The sequence below is a fragment of the Argentina anserina genome, chromosome 1 (assembly GCF_933775445.1).
Source record: "Argentina anserina chromosome 1, drPotAnse1.1, whole genome shotgun sequence".
NCBI lineage: Eukaryota > Viridiplantae > Streptophyta > Magnoliopsida > Rosales > Rosaceae > Argentina > Argentina anserina.
In genome coordinates, this window is record NC_065872.1 from 23,761,100 (window position 1) to 23,780,977 (window position 19,878).

At 35.7% G+C, this 19,878-nt stretch overlaps 2 protein-coding genes across 2 annotated transcripts; one reads left to right on the plus strand and one right to left on the minus strand.

Moving 5' to 3' along the window:
• Nucleotides 1–1,075: 1,075 nt before the first annotated feature.
• LOC126788451 (protein EMBRYO SAC DEVELOPMENT ARREST 30) lies at nt 1,076–8,325 on the plus strand. The gene is made up of 11 exons (XM_050514450.1): nt 1,076–1,088; nt 1,186–1,375; nt 1,449–1,533; nt 1,609–1,679; nt 1,767–1,855; nt 1,964–2,207; nt 2,985–3,097; nt 4,631–4,721; nt 4,789–4,917; nt 5,881–6,434; nt 7,418–8,325. The coding sequence occupies exons 2-11, from the start codon at nt 1,205–1,207 to the stop codon at nt 7,863–7,865; spliced, it is 1,995 nt and encodes a 664-aa protein (XP_050370407.1). The 5' UTR covers nt 1,076–1,088; nt 1,186–1,204; the 3' UTR covers nt 7,866–8,325.
• A 2,712-nt stretch (nt 8,326–11,037) lies between these two features.
• LOC126782388 (lysine-specific demethylase JMJ25-like) lies at nt 11,038–19,182 on the minus strand. Its single transcript, XM_050507627.1, has 13 exons — nt 18,517–19,182; nt 18,313–18,428; nt 17,888–17,987; nt 17,651–17,792; nt 17,294–17,357; nt 16,439–17,204; nt 15,163–15,492; nt 14,026–14,385; nt 13,738–13,810; nt 13,536–13,621; nt 12,671–12,790; nt 12,105–12,164; nt 11,038–11,089 (listed from the first exon to the last, which is right to left on the minus strand). Exons 1-13 carry the CDS (start codon nt 19,087–19,089, stop codon nt 11,084–11,086), a joined length of 2,796 nt encoding a protein of 931 aa, XP_050363584.1. The 5' UTR covers nt 19,090–19,182; the 3' UTR covers nt 11,038–11,083.
• Between the last annotated feature and the right edge of the window lie 696 nt (nt 19,183–19,878).

Below are 19,878 nucleotides of genomic sequence, written 5' to 3' on the forward strand. Positions count from 1 at the left end.
ACTGTAGGTGTTGAATATTCACTCTTGTCATGTTATAAAACCCATACTACATAGGCTCTCTTTCTCTCAGTTGGCTATGTACAATTATTATATTAAATTGTTAGTTCTAAACATCATCTAAAATCCTAGCCAGAATCCCATTGTACTAACCTTATGGCTTCAAATAAATGAACTTGACTATAGTCACAAGGTTTTTCAAATCCCATGCTTGAAACTCAAAAATAAAAGAATTCATTAAGACCCACAACAGAGGATTCTTTATTTACCATAAGGTCCTTATATTTGATCTATGCAATATATAACATATTATTGCCTCCTTGGCTCTTTTGCTTGAAGTGCTCGTTTGAACTTTGAAATGTGTTGAGGATAAGGGGAGCCATATGCGATTTCCGCTACCAACTTACCATTGAAATGTTACCGTGCTTGCTCGGAGTGGCGTCAAGCAATCAGGTCGGGGCTACAAACTCGGGTTCGTAGCCATGAAGGATAGCAGATCGATCGGAGAAGAAGTTTGGATGCCCATAGTAATTGCGATTTTGGATTTCTCTCTCTTTTTTCTCTTCTAACAACAATTTTGTCAGTGTCTTCTCTAGATCCCGGCGATGCTAAGAAAAGGAGGTTGCCGGAAAAAAAGATTTAAGGCTTATGTTAATTTTTCTTGTGGCGTCGTCACTCAAATACTTTAGAATAAAGTACGTGATAACATGTTGCAGGATAATAGAACAAGAATAATAATAACGTAATGGAACATAACCGAACCATTTATTAATTGATAATGAGACATATATATAGGCATTACATACGGAGTATTCCGATGAACTAGAAATTCATATTTACTATATTAAAACATAATATATTCTAATAAAAAATTTAAATAAGCTAAGACACACGAGAGTAGCCCGAAAATAAATAAATTGTTTTATTATGAAAAGTGAAAAAGTAGTCACTAGAGTGAGTAGGGGGGAGAGGACAGAAAAAACTAAAGCGAGGATGTTGAGGAGTAGAGAGCGAGTACAGAGTCGGTAGAATTTTCTCCAGAAATTAAAAAAAAAACAAATAAAAATAAAAGAGAAGAAGAAGAAGAATCCTTGTTTCTTGGGATTTGAATTTCATTCCCAGTCTCATTTGACTCTCAACTCCTCTCTCTCTCTCTCTCTTAGTTTGATTCAGATTGAAATTGGGGGAGTGTGATGGTGTGGGGAAGATGGTGTTGTTCAAATCCAAGATAAAATGGGTGGCTCTCTTCGTCCTCCTTTTATCTTTCGCTTCTCTCCTCCGTCACCTCTCCATCGCCAAGTACTCGTCTCTCGATTTAGTCCACTACAGCGCCCTCACCGCCTTCCACAACGACTTCGATTCCGCCTTGGGCACTCTGGTACTTTCCATTTCTCCATTTCCTTCCTCTGATTGATTCATTGATTCATTTTTAGGGTTTGTGAATTTCGCAGAGAACTCCCAGCAGGAAGCTCTGGGCCGCTGTCAAGCCCTTACAGTCTCTGCAGCCCTATGCCAATCCTCGAACCAACTATCCAGGTCTCTTGGCTTTCATTTTCAACTCTCAATTGCTTCACTCACTCACTGCGCTCATTTTCATTCATTCATTTACAGCTCCTAATCAACACAGCACTCGCTTCATTTACGCTAAGATTTTCGGTGATTTCGCAAGGATAAGATCTTCGGTACGATTGCATTCAGCTCGTTATGATTGGTTTTGTTGTTGTTGTTTGTGTGAGGTGGTGTTCATCAGACTCTGTTAATTTTTATAGATCTGTGATCTGGTCATCGTATCCAGGCTTCTAAATGCTACTCTTGTCGTCCCAGAGATTCAACAAACCATTCGCTCCAAAGGCATCAGGTTCTTTTTATTTATTTTTTTATCTCCATTTCCCTACTTTTTTTCTACTCAACTACTCGCTTCATTGCGTCTTAGTCTTACCAATGTGTTGTGTATCTGCTTTCGCAGCAATCGTTTCAAGAGTTTCTCGTATCTCTATGACGAGGAGCAATTTATCGCGTCTCTCAAGAATGACATCATTGTTGTCAAGAGCCTGCCGGATAGTCTCAAGGCTGCCAGGAAAAGGAATGAATTCAAAACTTTTAAACCCAAGAATTCAGCTTCTCCTGAGTATTATATCAAAGAAGTCCTACCAATGCTGAAGAAAGCCAAGGTTGTCGGCCTCATTCTTGCTGATGGCGGATGTCTGCAGGTACATGCTGCTTCACTCTTACCATTATATACGTAGCAATTAATTACAGATTCATCACTATAATAGAACAAAAGTTTACTGTTAACATTAGTCCCCACTCTCTCTCTTTTTTTTTGTCTTTGTACTATGGTTGAATCATTTAGGATCATGAAAAGAACCAATGCAAATGCAGTTACTTAGAATGCCATTGATCAGACATGTGTAGCTGTTAATCACACTACTTCAATATAATGTTAAATAACAGAACACGACAGCCTATGCAGCTTACTTGGCTGTAAATCTATCTTCTGGGTAAGAGTATTATAGTGTGTAGTATATGCTTACTTGTATCACCCTGCGGAATTCAGATATTGGTGTTCAGAAGTTGTTTATGTGATTTTTGTAGGACTTTGTCTCCTTAGTTGATCTCATGGAATGATCTATTTATTTTCCTCTATTGGCCAGAGGGAAACATGCTTTGCTTGTGGTTAACAGGATCCCTTCAATTCTATCTGTCGTGGTCATCCATTATTATTAGTACCCAAAACTTGTTTTGTTGACAAGTGCTTGAAACTGTAGCCTCCTGTCTACCCTCTCATTTATTAAAAACATAATTTCATGTCATCAATCGTTTGATTGGAGTATACATAGCTTGAATTCAAATCTCTGTATAAATTTTTGTTGTTGTATTTGCTTTTTGTTGCTTTAACTGAATTTTGCATTCTAGCCATGCAAGTACATGCATTTACGATCATTTAGCTATTCATCTTCCTGATGCAATTTGAATTTTCTTTTCAGTCAATACTTCCGCCAAGCATGGTCGAGCTTCAAAGGCTTAGATGCAGGGTTGCATTCCACTCACTTCAATTTAGGCAAGAAATTCAAATTCTTGGACGACGGATGGTGGAGAGGTATGAATCTGTGAAAACTCTCTTTCTTTTTCTTGTATGTATTCAAGATTTCCGTCATTTGAGCAACAATAGTGTTTTTAAGAAATGGAGAGATGCAGTATATTAGGCCATGTGGCCCATACTTAATGGATGATCAGTGTAGCAAAATGAATTTCTTAACTCAATTTTAAAGAATTAGACACATTTTACAGTTAATGAGTAAGATAAATATTAAGGTATGCTGGTAAAGAACTTTTACTTGTTGATATAGGTTTAGTTTTCAGGGCTATCAAATATAGTTATGTGTGAAAAGTTAGATTTGGAAATGATAGGTTATAACAGACACATAAACCTAGGATTGTAGCAATCAAACTTAAGAAAAAGGTGGTCACATTATCTCAAAGAGACTTAGTTAATGGTAACCATTTTCTGTTTGTCATGTTCTTTATTTATGCCTGAACATATTAGCAGACTGCAGTGTACGTAGTGTTGTGTAGGCTCCTTGAACTCAGTGGTCCAATTTGTTAAATTATATCCATGGTAATTGATACATTCAATAACATGAATGTTAAGCTTGACTTGCTGAAAATGGTAATGGTAAGACTGAAGTTATATAGTTAGTGGAGGTAAGAGTGAAAGGTAAATGTAGTGCTAAAAGGAACAATACTGTAGAAAAAATGAATTTACAAGGAAGAAAGTCAAATAGAAGTACTTTAGTAGGATAGGGCTACTTCTTGTCGAGACCACAGCCTCAGTCAGCTTTTAAATTGTGACACAATTATTAAGAAGTAGAATGTTCTAAGAATTTTCTTCATCAAACAAGACATCCATGATCTGTATGGATGTTTAACGATGTCACATATGTCTGTCTTTCACTGCTTCTTGTTTCTGAAGCATGGCAGTTAATTTCCAAATAAATATTTGTTAGAATCTAATTTGAGCCTCTTGAAAATTAGAAAGTTTTCTTCATAGTCATTCTTATTGAAAAATCTCCGAGTACGAATTTTGAGCCATACCACAACTTCTAACCATGGCCAACTCCACCTTGATTGCACAAAAGAAAATACAAGATAGAATGCTGTTAATAAGTCTCTTCTTTGTCTGGTAATACACTAGCAGCCCTAGACGCCGTAACTCTTGTCTCGTTAGGCTTCATTGGGGCTTTCATGATAAGTTCCTCTTTGGTAGGCATTACGAACCTGAAGGTCTAATAATGGTTCCTGTGGATTTGTCTCAACTCTATATTGAACTGAGTGCCGAATAGCTGGATGGTAATTAGTGATATGGTTCCAGCCTCTTTGCCTAGTTGTCAAATGATCATTAAATTCTCTGTTCAAGGAGTTAGAGTAAAAGGGAAGTGGATGAGTAAGGGTTTTATTAAAAAAAAAACAAAAAGAAATATTGGTATCAGTTAGTTCAATTTCGATTCCAATGCAGATCAAAGTAGTCATGTGTAGATCTAATATATTGTAATGTGTTTCTGTTCTTGTATTACTTCATCTAGAATGTTTGCCAGCAATTGAATACTGTGGGTTTTGTGCCATCTTTACACAGATTACGTGCATGGGGCCAACCTTTCCTAGCATATAATCCTGGTTTATTGAGAGAAACATTGGCATATCATGGTTGTGGTGAACTTTTTCAGGTAAGATAAATTAAACTTAATGTTGAATTCAGCGAAGGTTCAATTTGAACTTGGTACTTTTTTGTAGGATGTTCACACTGAACTAATACAATATCGAAGGGCTCAAATGATTAAGCGGGGAATTATTAAGGAAGAATTGAGTGTAAATTCACACCTTCGCAGATTAAATGGTTCTTGCCCGCTTATGCCTGAAGAGGTATGCGTAGGAATCAATTTCATATCTATATTAGTGTAATGTGGGACTTCGCTGTGGCTTCTACCCTCACTGGTTTTTTTATTTTTTTGGCCTCTGAATTTTCACACTGGTATAATTGAATTTTTTGCGAATATTGAATTGAATTATTGAACTAATGATTGCATGTTTTCTACAGATATCATATTCTAATCGATTGCAGGAATTTGGCAAAGCCTCACTTTGTTAATTGTGCTTTATAGTTTGGAATCATAATTATTTTGGGCTCATTGTTCTAAGTAGTGCATATAATGATTTAGGATTTGGGGCTTAGGATAGAATGAATGTATGTGTTTACCTAAATAGATCAAAGGGGCTAGGCCTCCTACTGGCTAACGCACTATTTCCATTTTGAATGGAAATAAGGTTGTTCCTCATGAAGAGACCCCACTTGAAATCAGCCTGCTATATCTTTGTATAATTGTGAAGCCAGCTCATATCCCTCAGTTGGGTTGGCTGATATAAACAAGCTTATCTTCAGTATTCAATTATGCCCATGAAAAACACATTTCAGATAAAGCGTATGAAAAAGACTTGTTTTTTCTACAATTTGAAAAAGCCTCTCGGTGTACACCCGTAGTGCATATCTAGAAGCTTGTGACAGTAGAACTATCTAGATTGAGTAAGTGTATGAAACTCCAAAATTCAGTATTTACTTGATAGGAGCTAAAAAGAAGTAAATATGACATTTGGTGTTAAAAAACTTCAACCGACTTGGAACATCAAGTTTCTGCTTGATAATCTTCAGCTTGCCACAAGATCTCAAACTTCAACGTTTGATAAATGTATTAATTTGGCTTGACAGTAGTGAATAATTATTCCTTGAAAATTATGTTGGGACTTTTTGGTATCTATCATCAGGTGTCTTAAGTTTTCATAATTTCTAATGGTGGTATATTACCTACTTATTTGTTGAGACTTTCACAGGTTGGTATTCTACTTCGTGCTATGGGATATCCTCCTAAGACAATAATATATTTGACTGGTTCTGAAACATTTGGTGGTCAACGTGTACTAGTTCCTCTGCGTGCTATGTTTGCCAACCTAGTAGATCGCACTTCTTTGTGCACGAATAAAGAACTCTCTGATTTACTGGGGCCCGAAACACCTCTTCCTCTCAATCCTTTTCAACCACCTCCAGCAAAAAGTGAGGAGCAGCTGAAAGAAGAATGGAAGAGAGCTGGTCCTAGGCCTCGGCCTCTTCCTCCACCTCCAAGTAGACCTATCTATCAGCATGAAAAAGAAGGTTGGTATGGTTGGATCACTGAGAGAGACACTGAACCAGAACCTTCAATGTTGTACCTAAGGATGCAAGCTCATAGACTACTTTGGGATGCTCTTGATTATATTGTTTCAGTGGAGTCAAACGCATTCTTTCCTGGTTTTCACAATGATGGCAGTGGATGGCCTGACTTTTCAAGCTTGGTAATGGGACACCGTTTATATGAAATGGCTTCCTCGAGGACGTACCGACCAGACAGGTAAGACAATTCAATATTTTAATAAGTATTGGCTTTCTTTCATGCTTATATATTTAACTGTATCCATTCTATCTTGCTGAATGAACTATTTAGTTAAATTTGACAAAATTTGAAGACTTACGTTTAAACTCAATTAAAAACTATCACCTTGCTTTAATAGTGTTCTGGTAGGAGTATACACACACATACATATGTGATCTTATATAAATTATAGAATGAATCATTGAAAATGAATCTGTAATATGTCTCAGGTAGCATGTGAATACTTAGATAAATTGTTTAACTAAAGAATGCGACAGCGCTTTGACAGTGATGTGGTTAATAATGTACATTTATGCTTTCGTGATCATGAATCTTTATTTCATCTTTTCTGATAAGTACTTCTGAGGCATTGAAGGTTCAATTACTTGATAGTATTTCCACCTCTTCAAAAAATACTGTGTATACAATTATCCTGTGAAATCAATATTCATGTTCTTGTCTTGTATTATTTATTACATGGATATATATAAATATATATATATATATATATGTTTAATTATATAGATGAACACTTTGTGCGGGGGCGGGTTAAGGAGGGGCTGGGAAATGCCTTCAAATTTTAGAAAACAAGCTATACTGGTCTCTGCAAAAGTTCAATTTATTTCATTTTATAAAAGCAAATTAAATTTTTGCGGAACCAGATTAAGGTGAGGAGCATTGCACATGCAATGCTGTGAAGTCTAACTTTACAAAAGAAAACAAAATTAAGAATCGAAAGTAAATTAAGTAGATACACAGTCGGTATTATTTTCTTTGGCTGATGAGAGAACTCAGAACTAACATATGTTTCAGACATCTATCATTTATAACTCTAATTTATTGCTTTCGGGGAAACCTGTCTAACATTTTAGTTTTTTTTTTCTCCCAACTAAGTAGCATTTGGTTTATGATTACTTGGCCTGCATGATAAATAATTACACTGGTGTGCTCTTTTCAAACAGGAAAGTTGTAGCCGAACTTTTCAACATGACCAGGGACAATATTTACCACCACAAGCATAATTGGATACTGTCGGTACAGGAACATCTTAACAAAAGCTTGGGTGAGGAGGGCTTAATTAGGCAATCGGTGTTCTCAAAACCAGCATCATTTATTTCACACCCACTCCCAGAATGCACTTGTAGAATATCTTCTGCCGATTCTCCTGGTCATGTAAAAGGGAATGATGGCCGAATTGTATATGGAGGTGAAGAAGAGTGTCCCAAATGGATGCAGCATGGTCAAGATGTTCAAGCACAGTCAACTGGGGAAGAGGTTGGTAACTCTGATGACAATGAATCATCAGACTATGGAAATACTGTGGTTGAAGTGCCAGAATCAAATGACAGTGACAGAAAAGATGTGAATTTAGTTTTCAATCAGGATGAAGAAATGGATCCAAATGACTAAATTTGTAGTTACAGATGATATAGCTTCGATCATAAGACTACATAGCAGCGCACAGAATTTTCTAAAATGGGGAGTTTTGGAGATAGAGAATAGCATCCTGGTTCCTTTGTTTTTTTTTTTTTTTCGTTTATGTGACACTGGTATTCATATATATTCTTTGGGTCAATTCTTGGGTTTTCTATAGCAACAGCAGAAAGGAGTTACTTCATACAAACGAGGAGTGGGACTAGATCAATGCACTGTGGTTAGCATATCAGAGTATGTACACCTTGCTCTTTACCTTTTTTTTTGTTTATTTAGTCATAGGAAAAGTCCTACGTGCTAGATCAGCCACCTCTGTAATTTTTCTATACAGAACAAGAGAGAGACTACATTGAAACAGCCATTGCAAATTTTTGTTCATTACTTTGTTCAGCTTTCATTCTTTACTAATAAAACCATCTGTTGATATTGATTTTCATTGAAATTCTTGCATTGATTTGAGTCAAGGAAACTGAAAAGAAAAAGAGTAAAAATGAAAAATATGAACGCTTCAGTTGGGTGCAGATAAGTTGTAAAAGACGCTTCAAATGAACACTACTGTTATTTGATGCTTGTCAAAAAAGCCTCGTCTTCAGATTTACTTGTAAACTAAACATGAAGAGGGAGAGGAAATTATGGATAACGAAATTCATAATGATATGATTATGGAACATCCAAAGCTTTATTTATAGAAGGAAATAAAATAAATGCTAAAAAAAAGTACATTGCATACTGTAGTCTGCGGTCTGCCCCTTGGTTTCAAGTGCAAAGAAGTGTCTTCACCCCCTTGACCTATCTCTGTGTGCGTAAAATTGATATATTTGGCCTCCAAATTGTTTGTATCCCAATTTTCAAACGACCGACAAGATCATCAACTATTATTCATAACATTGAACCAGCCAAAATTTACTCGCATAAGAGCAGCTCCAACTTATTAAACATTTAGTCATCTCAACATAAATGGTGACGAATGACTAAGAAGACCTTTCTGACCAATGAGGAAAGGCTGATGTGGAGCCTCTTCATGTCAAACTTGATATGAGTCATGATATGAGCACTTTGTGCGACGTTCTTAACATGTTTTTACCTCAATTTGTACTTTTCTTAGCCATTATTGTTGTACTATTGAGTTATTGAGTCGTAGTAAGAGTCTTGAGCGTTATTGGATGCATTTTTGTGCTTACATGAGCTAAAAACACATAATTGGTTTAGAGTCCTAGTTTGACTAAGAATCCTTGTTAGGTTTTGAAACTAATTATCTCTTACTTATGATTTTATTTTCTTATTTTCAGATTAGATTTGAAGAGATAATTAAAGAAAAAAAAGATGGAGCCAAGTCATGCAACAACTAAATAGAAGATAATCATTAAATGCATAAAACATGACATGTTTTAGGGAATACAACATGACATGTTGTACGGATTAAAGCATGACATGTTTTAGGGATTAAAGCATGACATGTTTTAGCAAATAAAACATGACATGATTTAAGGGATTAAAGCATGACATTATTATAGGAAGAAAGAAGCAATTTCAAACCCTCCATCTTTCCTCTATATATACATGGCTTCTCATTTGCATTCAAGAGTCAAAACTCTACCAAAACACCACCATAAACTTCCCTCACAAATTAGCCAAGCCGTCCACCCCAAAACCATCATCATCTCCACCGAGTTTCACTTATTGCAGCCGTACATCTAAGGTTCCTACAATGTGTGATTCTCGCAACTCATCTCCATGGCTTTGTCTATTTGTGTTAATATACAATTCTGTCTATGAAGATTGTAAGTTGTTGTTTATGTGGAAATATTGGTTTTGTATTTGTTTTAGAATTTTCAGATTGTATTTGATATATTTTTAGACTATACCGAATTTATGTTCTTATAATTATTGAAGTTTGTATTTATATTGTTATGTTCTAATCATTTTTCTCATATTTCTAGATAATTTTCAGATATGTGCATATGAATTTAGTGCTTGGATGCAGTACCTAAGATTGTGTTTGAGTACTAGATTCATCAACCATATTGACACAAATCGAATCATGCCCTAAGTAGGTTCGGTTTGTGTTGATTAAAAGTGGTAAAAATTCTGAAAATTTGCATGTGAAACCATGGTGGGTGACGCTACACATGAAACATGTCTCCAACAAAAATTTGATGCTTAAATGTAATCTTGTTTGATTTCTACTCTTAAGTGTTATTGAATTCGATTACATGCAAATTTAGATTAAGCCCCAAGTCAATCTAAATGTTAATTGAAATCTTGCATGATTAGATGATCCCCTAAGGCTCTAATTGTATTGGTGTCTAAAAAATATGTAATTGGTCAAATTAGAATACATGATAGGTTCAAACTTGTAATTATGTAGTGTAAATAGTAATTTAAGTTTTATTTTAGTAGTTAATAATCAATCTCAAAACCCTCATTATTTGTTAACACTAAAAGTTTAGAATTCCCTTCAATTTCCCGGAAAGAATGATCTATGTTTATTCTATACTAACGATGACATTTTACAGGATTTATTATAGACGTTTTAATTAACACTCTATCAAGCCAAGGCTAATTTCACTCTCTCTTTTTTTATCATTTCTCTCTCCTCCCTCTTTTCTACTCATCTTGCTCCCTCTTTCAAATGAATTTGTTAGTAAATATACTATTTTACATAATATTTGAAATTAACATTTGGGTTGGAATAGAAATTTATTAAATTCGACAATTCCACATGAGAAGTCGAATTCAAATTTGACGGTCTTATGACTAATCGGTTAGAGATGCTTGCTAGTCTTTTGATAGGTCATTTAGTAAAATCTTAAAAATTGTAGGACTTCAACATTTTGGTTGACTATTTCTATTGCCCTTCAGTTTGTAATCTAAAGAGTTAAACTCTAATTCTCTACCAACAAACTCTACAGTAAATCAGAATCCACACCAATATGAAATATCAGTCTTTAGCACTATGCTCAAGAGGAGTGAGCCTAAAGTTAGAAATTAGATAAATTTTAGTCTTAAGATGCTATTATAAGAACCACTTAAAGGACAATGAAACAAAAGCATCAGAAAATGGTAGATGAAATTCTAAGCCAATAGCCCAATAGATAATCTTTGGCTATGTTGTAATATATTAATAGATAATCTAAGCCAATAGAACTTGTATCCTGGATCTTGTCACTTAAGCAGATGGATTAATGTCTTCCTCAGACCTGGAAAACAAATCATTAAAAAAAGCCAGAGATGTAAGTTAGAAAACTATTTGCTATCTAATAGCAGTAATGAAGTAACTTTCTCCTATTTTTCTAAGCTTAATTGAATCAATTTCAAGCTCAACTTTCTCGATAAACTATTATTTCTCTGTAACTCAGTTAGATCTCCTCCATGTGAAACACTAAAAACTTACAAGATCTGTAGAAAGGGAAACAAAATCACCAGTGGCAAATGCACACGACTAATTTAACAATCTTTTATCACTTTCTAGCATCACTTGAAACATAGGATAATATAATGACAAAGTTAAACTCAGGGCCTATGCTCCTTAATCCTTATGATATTTGCTAAGATGCAACTTCTGCTGATTTCACTCAAGCTTTTAGAACCACTAGAATTCAATACATACACAGAGTTGTGGAACACTCCCCAAAACAGAGACACTAATAGTCTGTTACCTTCAATACAGAAGACATTAATTCACTAGTTGAATTTTGAACTGATTAGATTTTGATGAACTTCTTTAGAAAAGAACAAGTCATAATTTATAGATTTTGATACAGTGATTACCGAGTATAACTTTCTGTCCTCACAGTAGAGTAAGAATTTATGTATACCATTGTTTAATGATGAGTAGTAGGAATTATGTGTTTGGAGATATAAACAAAAAGAAAACAAACTTTCAGTTTTGCAATTCATATGCTTAAATGAGATCAGGCAACAAAACAATTGTAATTTCCCAATGCTAAATCATATAATTTTGGCATTGAATACGAGTACGATAAGTAGTTTTACTGAATCTGGATAATAACAAAGCACTAAGGGAAACTAAGGCAGTTTAGATGCCATATATATTGAGAAATGAGGAAGGAAAGTCAACCTCAACTAATTTATTCATAAGATCTCAAATCTCAACTAAATATTAACTACATGCAATGTCATAACATTAAGATAAACCTTATAATATTGTATCATAAGTTGTAACCAAATATCTAAGTGAAATATTTGACTAACCTCAGTCTGATCAAGTTCCTTCAGAGCACTAGTGACAGAATGAACAATCATTTTCTTTACCTAATTCAAGAGACAAATATTAGAGTTATTTAGACCAAAGTGTTTCACAGAAGATACTCATTTGTCAATGTCATTATCTCCTTGCACTATTACAAAATGATTATAAAAGCTTCAACTACTTTTGTCTCTACATAAAACCTTGTATACAAGATTTCATGACACAGGTTAACATTGTACTAATAACCCACATGTAGACACATAAATACATTTATACACGTAGGTAAAATCAACAGAAATGGAGACACCAATCTAGCAAGTATCTCAAAATCCCAAGAACAAAAGAATACAACATGAAAAGGCTGCCTTTTTTTTTTACACATAAGAAACTGCTTATGAAGAAACTGCGGCAAGAAACTGGAAACTCAGAAAGGTACATGTTAACGGACATCTGAATGTGAATGCCTGCTGTTGTTATGTTGGTTGCTTAACTGATAATACTGTATCCAGAAGAAAAACAAAAGGCTGATTAACACACTATCAGTCTCGTAATATGAAACATGGCATACCTCCAATTTGTCCTCTTTAGCCCTATGACCTTCTGGAAGTGTGCGGAAGACTTCTGTCAAGTGAAAGCACTCACCCACATTTTCAGGTGAGACAAAGTCCATTGCAACTTTGATGCATGACTGGAAAAAGAAAAAGAACCGGTTATGAAGTGTCATGAAAAAAAAAAGATCTAATTATGAAGAATAAATGCAAGTTAATAAGTTAGATACTTTCGTTACAATACATCCACCAAATGAGTCGGCAAGCATCATTGCTTGCACACAACAAAAATTTTGAGCCATAAAGGCATCTTATGGTGATGGAAAAAACTTTACTCACTTAGAGTCAGCTTTCTGTTGGCTTACATGCATTGATAGACACAAGCTGAGAACCAAAATATGCCAGTAAGGTTTTTTAAACAAAAAATAAAACAGTGGTATCTCCCTAAAAAAACAGCTGTCAAATTATGCCGGCTCACAAGGAGAAGATATAGAATAAATAAAATTAAAATAATAAATGCAAAGCACCAAAACCCTATACTTGTCTTAACACAGAAAGTTCTGATCCCACTTCCAGATATAGAAAAAATATTTTTCTAACAAAAAAGAGTTATATGGCAATGGCAGCGGCTGGCCACTAAGAATTTACAGTGCCAAAAGAGAAACTGATGGGCGGATAACAAAGTAAAAAGAAAGAAATTTTATGGATACCTAATAGATCCTTCAATACAACTTTTTTTTTTTTTGAGAAATTCCATACAACATAATTTGCATTTGCGTGACTTTCATGTGATACTATCCCAGGAAGATGCACCAACTAACAAAATATATCCACCTGAAATCCAAAATTAAAGAAAATGAAACCATTTGATTGCTAACTAGTTACCTTCAAGTTCCTGACTTGATGTGGACATCCTGCAGGAATAAAGACAGCATCTCCAAGTTTTTGAATGAAGGTCCACGGTTCAATTCCTATTCAATACATCAAAACACAAGATAGATGGCTTCAACAAAAAATAAAAGTAGATAGTTGAATATGAGTGAATTCTAAATGTGAAACTAATCACACAAAATAGTAGCAACTTAACCATATTCCTCCTTGAGCTTCTTTTTGTGATCCACCGTAAGATAAAATGTCTGATCGTGTATGGGATGGACAACCTATATACCACCATTAGAAAACATTACATGAGAGAGATTTTGGCACTCCACTTTACCACTTGCGGTCCATTTTGAAATTTTAACTTCACAAAACTAGAGGCCAAACAGTTAAAATATAAGGCAAAAGTGTCATACAACCACCGTAATCATGTATGTAAAAGCTAACTACTGTGCTATGTTTACATGAAAAATCTGGACATTTATGATCAGTTTACCTGCTGCAATGGACAACAGTATGTGTGCCTGAATTCCTTGAAATGCTTCATGAGATACTCCTGCAGCTTAGGGACATCTTGTCTACGGAATATGTCCCATAATGCACCTCCCTCAGTGACATCACCTTCTAATTCTGCTTCTTCATTCTTTTTAGATTCAGATCCCATTGAAGCATCTCCAACTTTATTAAGAAATTGTTTCTCATCAGCAGTACTGAAACAAGAATCACCACCAGCCTTGTCACTATTGCCAAAAATTTCTCTTCGGTCTTGCAGAGCATGTTTCTTTTTCAACATTTCGATGACAGTAAGTTTCTCAGGAGTAAGTTTCACTTCAGTAGTATGTGTCAGAACATTCACCTGACATATAATATAGTAAAAGTTAGTTTTAACAAGAGGGAGGGGGGGAATCCAGGAACTCAAATTTGGAGCAAATTTAAGAAAAGCACAACTGAGGTACCTATTAACAATGTTAAAAATCTAAAGAGCACACACCTTTCAGAAAATTCAAGAGGAACCCAAGCACAAGTATCAAACATGTAGGGCATATGTTTGCAATTAGCAGTGACATGAATGACACAAATAAACTAGACTGGTATTGAATTTATTATAATATCTCTGATATGATTAAATTTTGTTCTCTTAGCCTGTAAACTTAGTTTCCCTCATCACTTTCCCTCTATTGGTTGATTTGCATGACATAAGAGGCTGGGGCTAGGCCCATTTCCCATGCCATTACAAGCCGTAAAACATGGGAATGCTGTACTGATATACACTTAATGTTTCAACTGGTGCAACTGCACAAACTAATTTAAAGTCAATGTATAACTGAATCAGTTATAGTTGCCCTTCAGGTTCTTCAAAATGACAATCAAATATTTTATTTGTCTTAGAAAGGAGAACACAACATCAAACTGAACCTACTTAGTTGCTCTGTAAAAATGAGTACATCAACCTTTAACCAAAGATCATGCTAGAAATCTAAACATATTAAAGTAAAGACTCCAATGCATACAAAATTTGGTCTGTAGGCCCTCTAACCAAACCCACCTCTGTCAACCTTGCACCATCCAAATAGAATGAAAGAAAAAGACACCAAAACAAGCACAGTAGTAGAATCCAAGATAGTGAACATACTGCATCGGACATATCACAATGAAGCTTGGTTACAGAATCTCCACGTCCAAGCTCCTGAGAAAAACCATACGCAATATATGTCTTTGGTCCCATGTCTGGTTTCACACATGCTGAAGGTAATTTGGCAAAAAGGTTCAGAGGACCATTGCGAGGATGAGTATATTCCTTATAAGGCAGACAACAAATGAACTCGGCACCGTGACGAGGAAGGCGCTCTTCAAATAAATTAGTTGGTGGCCAATCTTTCAGTTTCAATATCTGCGGCCAATTCTCTTGATCAAACCGCCCTTTTGAGTATCCATCAAAAAACCAATGGATATTGATATCAGCCTGCATACCATCCAAATATCAAAAATCTGATCAATTTCAGTTACAAAGAAAATGGTTTACTATATCAGGGGGCAAAAACTAAAGAAATGAAGATTTTCCTAAACAATCTACCTCTAAAAAAATGGAATAAAATAAAAGTGATCAGAGTTATTAAAATTTCCTCCTAGATTTCATCATATCATTGTATTAGTTATCAATACCAAGCAACCAAGACCATGCAAATCTCGGTTTGCAAGAAAACGTGGTAACCACATCACAATGACAAACCCAATGAGAAGTTAAGATCAACACCCTAAACAATCTATGGTAACATTGGCTTGGATTATTATATATGTTAAGTTGAACAAAACATGAGAAAATGAGAAATAACACCTTAGATATCTTGCCATATTTTTGGATGATGAGCATTTCCGATTAAAGGTGGATGTACTTTTAAGTTCTGACAATGTCAAATTGTTTTAAAAATTGCTTCTTTCAGCCTTCTACAAAGAGAATTTGATTGAACCTGAGGTCAGATTGATAATTCAACCTGAGATCATATTAAGAACAAGTTCCCAGCTATGCCAAAGTTCTGTTTATAAATTCTGAACTATCAGAGCTGATTTTTTTTGTTTAACATAGAATTTACCAGTAGTTAGAACTCCTATGCATCACAGGATATAATCATTTGTGACAAGATGTCTATGGCTAGTTTCCCTTGTAGTATTATTACCAGTAGTTAGAACTTCAAAGAAATATGCATCACAGGATATAATCATTTGTGACAAATAAGAAGTCTATGGCTAGTTTCTATCGCAGTATTATTACCACCTGTATTCGTATTAACATTAACATATCAGAACTCTACGTAGTGGAATATATATAGAACACTATTGCAGCTGGTAGTAAGCAATTGTAAGTATAACGCTAAATGATTGTCACAATTAAAAGCCGGAATATAATTGACCTCACACCAATCCAGGCAATCTATTGCTTTGACGTCCAAATGTTGACCGTGCTTAATATGTTGCATCTGACGACAAGCACGCCACATGACCAATGGTTCCCAGCTTAAACCAGATGCAGTATCAAGTGCATTGCTAACAATGACAGGCTCACCCTTACTCCAATGCTTCTGGAAATGCTTTAGATCCTCTACTTGGATATCTCCAGCCCTTGCACAGTACAGATAGTTGTCCTCATAATTTTCACGAGAAGCTGCTTTCCTTGATGTATTGATGCTTAAATTGGCATCATCCAAAGAGTTGAGACATGAACACCTCTCTCCAGAAGTTCCACTTGAATGCAATATTTTGGAAGTTTCATCTATTTTTTCTGCTTTCTTTACCAACTCTTTGATGTAATTTTTGGAAAATAAGCATCTCAGTTCTAAATTAGCACTGCCACAGCCTCCCATGTCCTCTGGGGGGCAAATAATTAGTCCATCATCATATGAATTCCACTCAAATGTTTGCTTTCCAGAACTTTTGGGACTAGATTCAATGGGCGGCTCCAGCACATTCCTATCTCTCTTTCCCTTTCTTTTTTTGTTGTCCACTTCCTCTCCACCATGCAAATATGGCAGGCCCCGAGAAGCATACTCCAAAATAACTTCCCCTCTGCCTAGCTGCATTTTTCCTTCTCGAATCTCCCGACAACAAATGAGGCAAAGGTCATATGAACATTTAGGACAGCTTCTGTGGTAATCAAAAATAGAAGTTCTGCAGTTGTTGCTGGCAAATAAAAGCAACAAAATAACTGTTAAATATTTTTGGGAATGCAATATATCAAACAAAGAATCTATTTCTAGTATGGCATCTACCAATACACGCGAACATCAGCAGCACAATCAGACTTTGCTATCTGGAGCTCCAAGTTGGATAATCCTGCCCAATGTGGAAAAGAGGATGAGACATTGAAAATTGTATATTCAAGGTTTCTTTCTTAGGTCTATATGGAATGCCAATCACTTCTTTGATGTACTAGAGAAATTTGTATTTAATATACTTATCGGAATTCTGAAATAACTCAAATAAATGAATAAATAAACCAATAGAAACAAGCAGAAGTTTTACTTTAAGTTACTTTCTTGCCTCAAAATCAAGAAATGAAATGGTGAGGACAGCTATTAGTTGCAGACCTATGTGAGCAAGACAAAAGTTTATAAGAAAGGAGATACCTTTTCTCCTTGCCTCAATTTCCATCTCAGTCTCTTGTTCATCATGAATTCTTTTTAAGGATGGAAGCAGTGCATGAATTAAGTACTTAGAGTGCTCAACCCTTGCACCTTTGTCAAGAACTAAATCTTGGTTTTTCAAATTCTGCCATATAAACCACGATTTTGTCAAAATCTAGATACAGAATGAAATTAAAAAAACACGGCCAAGTTCAACATAAGTGAGCACAAGAAACTGACCTTAACAGGTATGTCTAAGCGCAAGCATGCTTTGCAATTGCAATTTCCACAGCATACAGGACAGGCCTCAGCAATGGCATCCTGTGATGTATGTGGGTACCTAAAGATACAGCTTGATAGTGAATACTCATAAAACTATGTAATACAAGACAAGCTCGTATATTAATCCAAAAATGGTTTGGTGGCAGTTCATCAAAGTTGAATGCATACAACTCAACTACACTGAGAATCAAACAAGCAGATTGTGTAATGAACATCACCCAACACCAATAAACAGAATCATGTTATCTGAAATACGCGTTCATATATCCGAAGTGTAAGACAAACTCACTTCAAATAAGTAGTAAGTAAACATATCAACTGCTCCAACATATTTTGCATCTAAGTAACCATATCTAAAGTACATGGAGTACATAAACGCATACCAATTCTCTATACAAGGGACACAATATCGCTTTGTCTTGCACTTTTTGCATCGAACAACACTTCCCTTATCACTCCTTTGACATTGGTGGCACATCATGGACACCTCCTCAATCCACTGTAAAGATCCAAAATCTGAAATTAACAACATAAAACCACAATGGTAACAACACAAAACAAAACCAGAGAATCATAATAACCCGCACCTTTTTACGCTCCTTCGTCGATAGATGTCCCTGATCCCTCAGACGCCTAAACGAATGCTGTACCCTCTTCCCACCTTCCTCCTCAGTTTTCGCAGGCTTCCCACCGCGTTTCATGTCACCCTTCACTTCCAATACACCTTTCTTCCCCTCTTCCTTCACTAACACCTCTATTTTCCTACCTTTCCCACCACGCTTGTTCGCACCATTAGCACCATTCTCCTTACCTTTCCTCCCACCCTTATTCTCTGCCTCCACACCCTCAACTCTCTTATTCGGTTCAGATCTTTTCCTCAGAGTCCTCACAGCAACCTCTTCCCCTCCCAAAGCAACCCCCTTTAGTACCTCGTCACCATTTCCCACCAAACCCTTCTTGCAATCCCTCACAGGCATCTTCCTCTTCTTCTGCTTCACACTCACAACCCCCTCTGCTTCTTCTTTTATAGTATTCCCCAAACTGTCATCACCCTTCATCTCAGCAAGAACAACATCACCAACTCGGACAACAACATGTTCAGTTCGATGGGTTCGTGGGTCTTGTTCCCTCTTCCTCTTTCCCCCTCTGCCTCTCGCCATTAGAACCAGTTGGGTTCTCAAGTTTGTGTCTTTGTGTCACTCTTCTGTGTTTCTGTGAGAAGTGTTACAAGGAAAGTGATCAAGGAAGGTGAGAAGTAGTGCGTTTGTATAGGAGAGAAGTGGGAAAGTGGAGAGTGTGGGTTGAAAAGTAAGAAGCTCGAGAGTCGAGACAAGAGAGTTGGAAAGTGTGAAACTGTGGGTGGGTGAGAAACTGCGGGGGAGTGTTTGAAAAAGGCGCGCCATTTTTAAGTTCAAAATTAATGGTGGTTTTTACTTTTTAGGGCCTATACCTATCTCAATTCTCTCAAGTTAGGTTTAATTATTTGAGATGTGGGTTGGGGATTTTGGAACAAAACTCGACGGGAATTTTTGTAATATTTGTCAAAAATGGTATTACGTGTTTAAGGAGAAACGGTAATATAACAATAGATAGAATGGAGAGATAAATTAGGATCATCTTATTCATTAATATGAGCCTCTATTTATAGAGGATTACATAAACATAACATAATAAAGTAGGAATATTATCACTAGTAGTAATGACAAACCTATCACTACATGGAATACCAATTCCTTATTTTATGGAATAGACCAAGGCAAAAATCACTTTCAAAAATCATTGTGGAAGTTCAGATAACTTCTACATGCCTATATTTCTTACATGCTTCTCAAAAGTACACTTAGGCAAAGACTTAGTAAATAAATCTGTCATATTATCCTCAAATATGATCAATTTCACTTTGATCGTGAGGAGAAGACTGCTTGAGAACTTAAAACTTAAGTTCGCGA

Bases quoted from the DNA above. Each gene is read 5' to 3' on its own strand.
- LOC126788451 (XM_050514450.1), top strand. From the start codon at position 1,205: ATGGTGTTGTTCAAATCCAAGATAAAATGGGTGGCTCTCTTCGTCCTC. The intron at 4,722-4,788 runs GTAAGATAAATT...ACTTTTTTGTAG, and splicing joins GTTGTGGTGAACTTTTTCAG to GATGTTCACACTGAACTAAT. The intron at 4,918-5,880 runs GTATGCGTAGGA...AGACTTTCACAG, and splicing joins GCCCGCTTATGCCTGAAGAG to GTTGGTATTCTACTTCGTGC.
- LOC126782388 (XM_050507627.1), bottom strand. From the start codon at position 19,089: ATGGCGAGAGGCAGAGGGGGAAAGAGGAAGAGGGAACAAGACCCACGA. The intron at 17,205-17,293 runs GTAGATGCCATA...TTTATTTGCCAG, and splicing joins GCTGATGTTCGCGTGTATTG to CAACAACTGCAGAACTTCTA. The intron at 12,165-12,670 runs GTATGCCATGTT...CTCTTGAATTAG, and splicing joins CTAAAGAGGACAAATTGGAG to GTAAAGAAAATGATTGTTCA.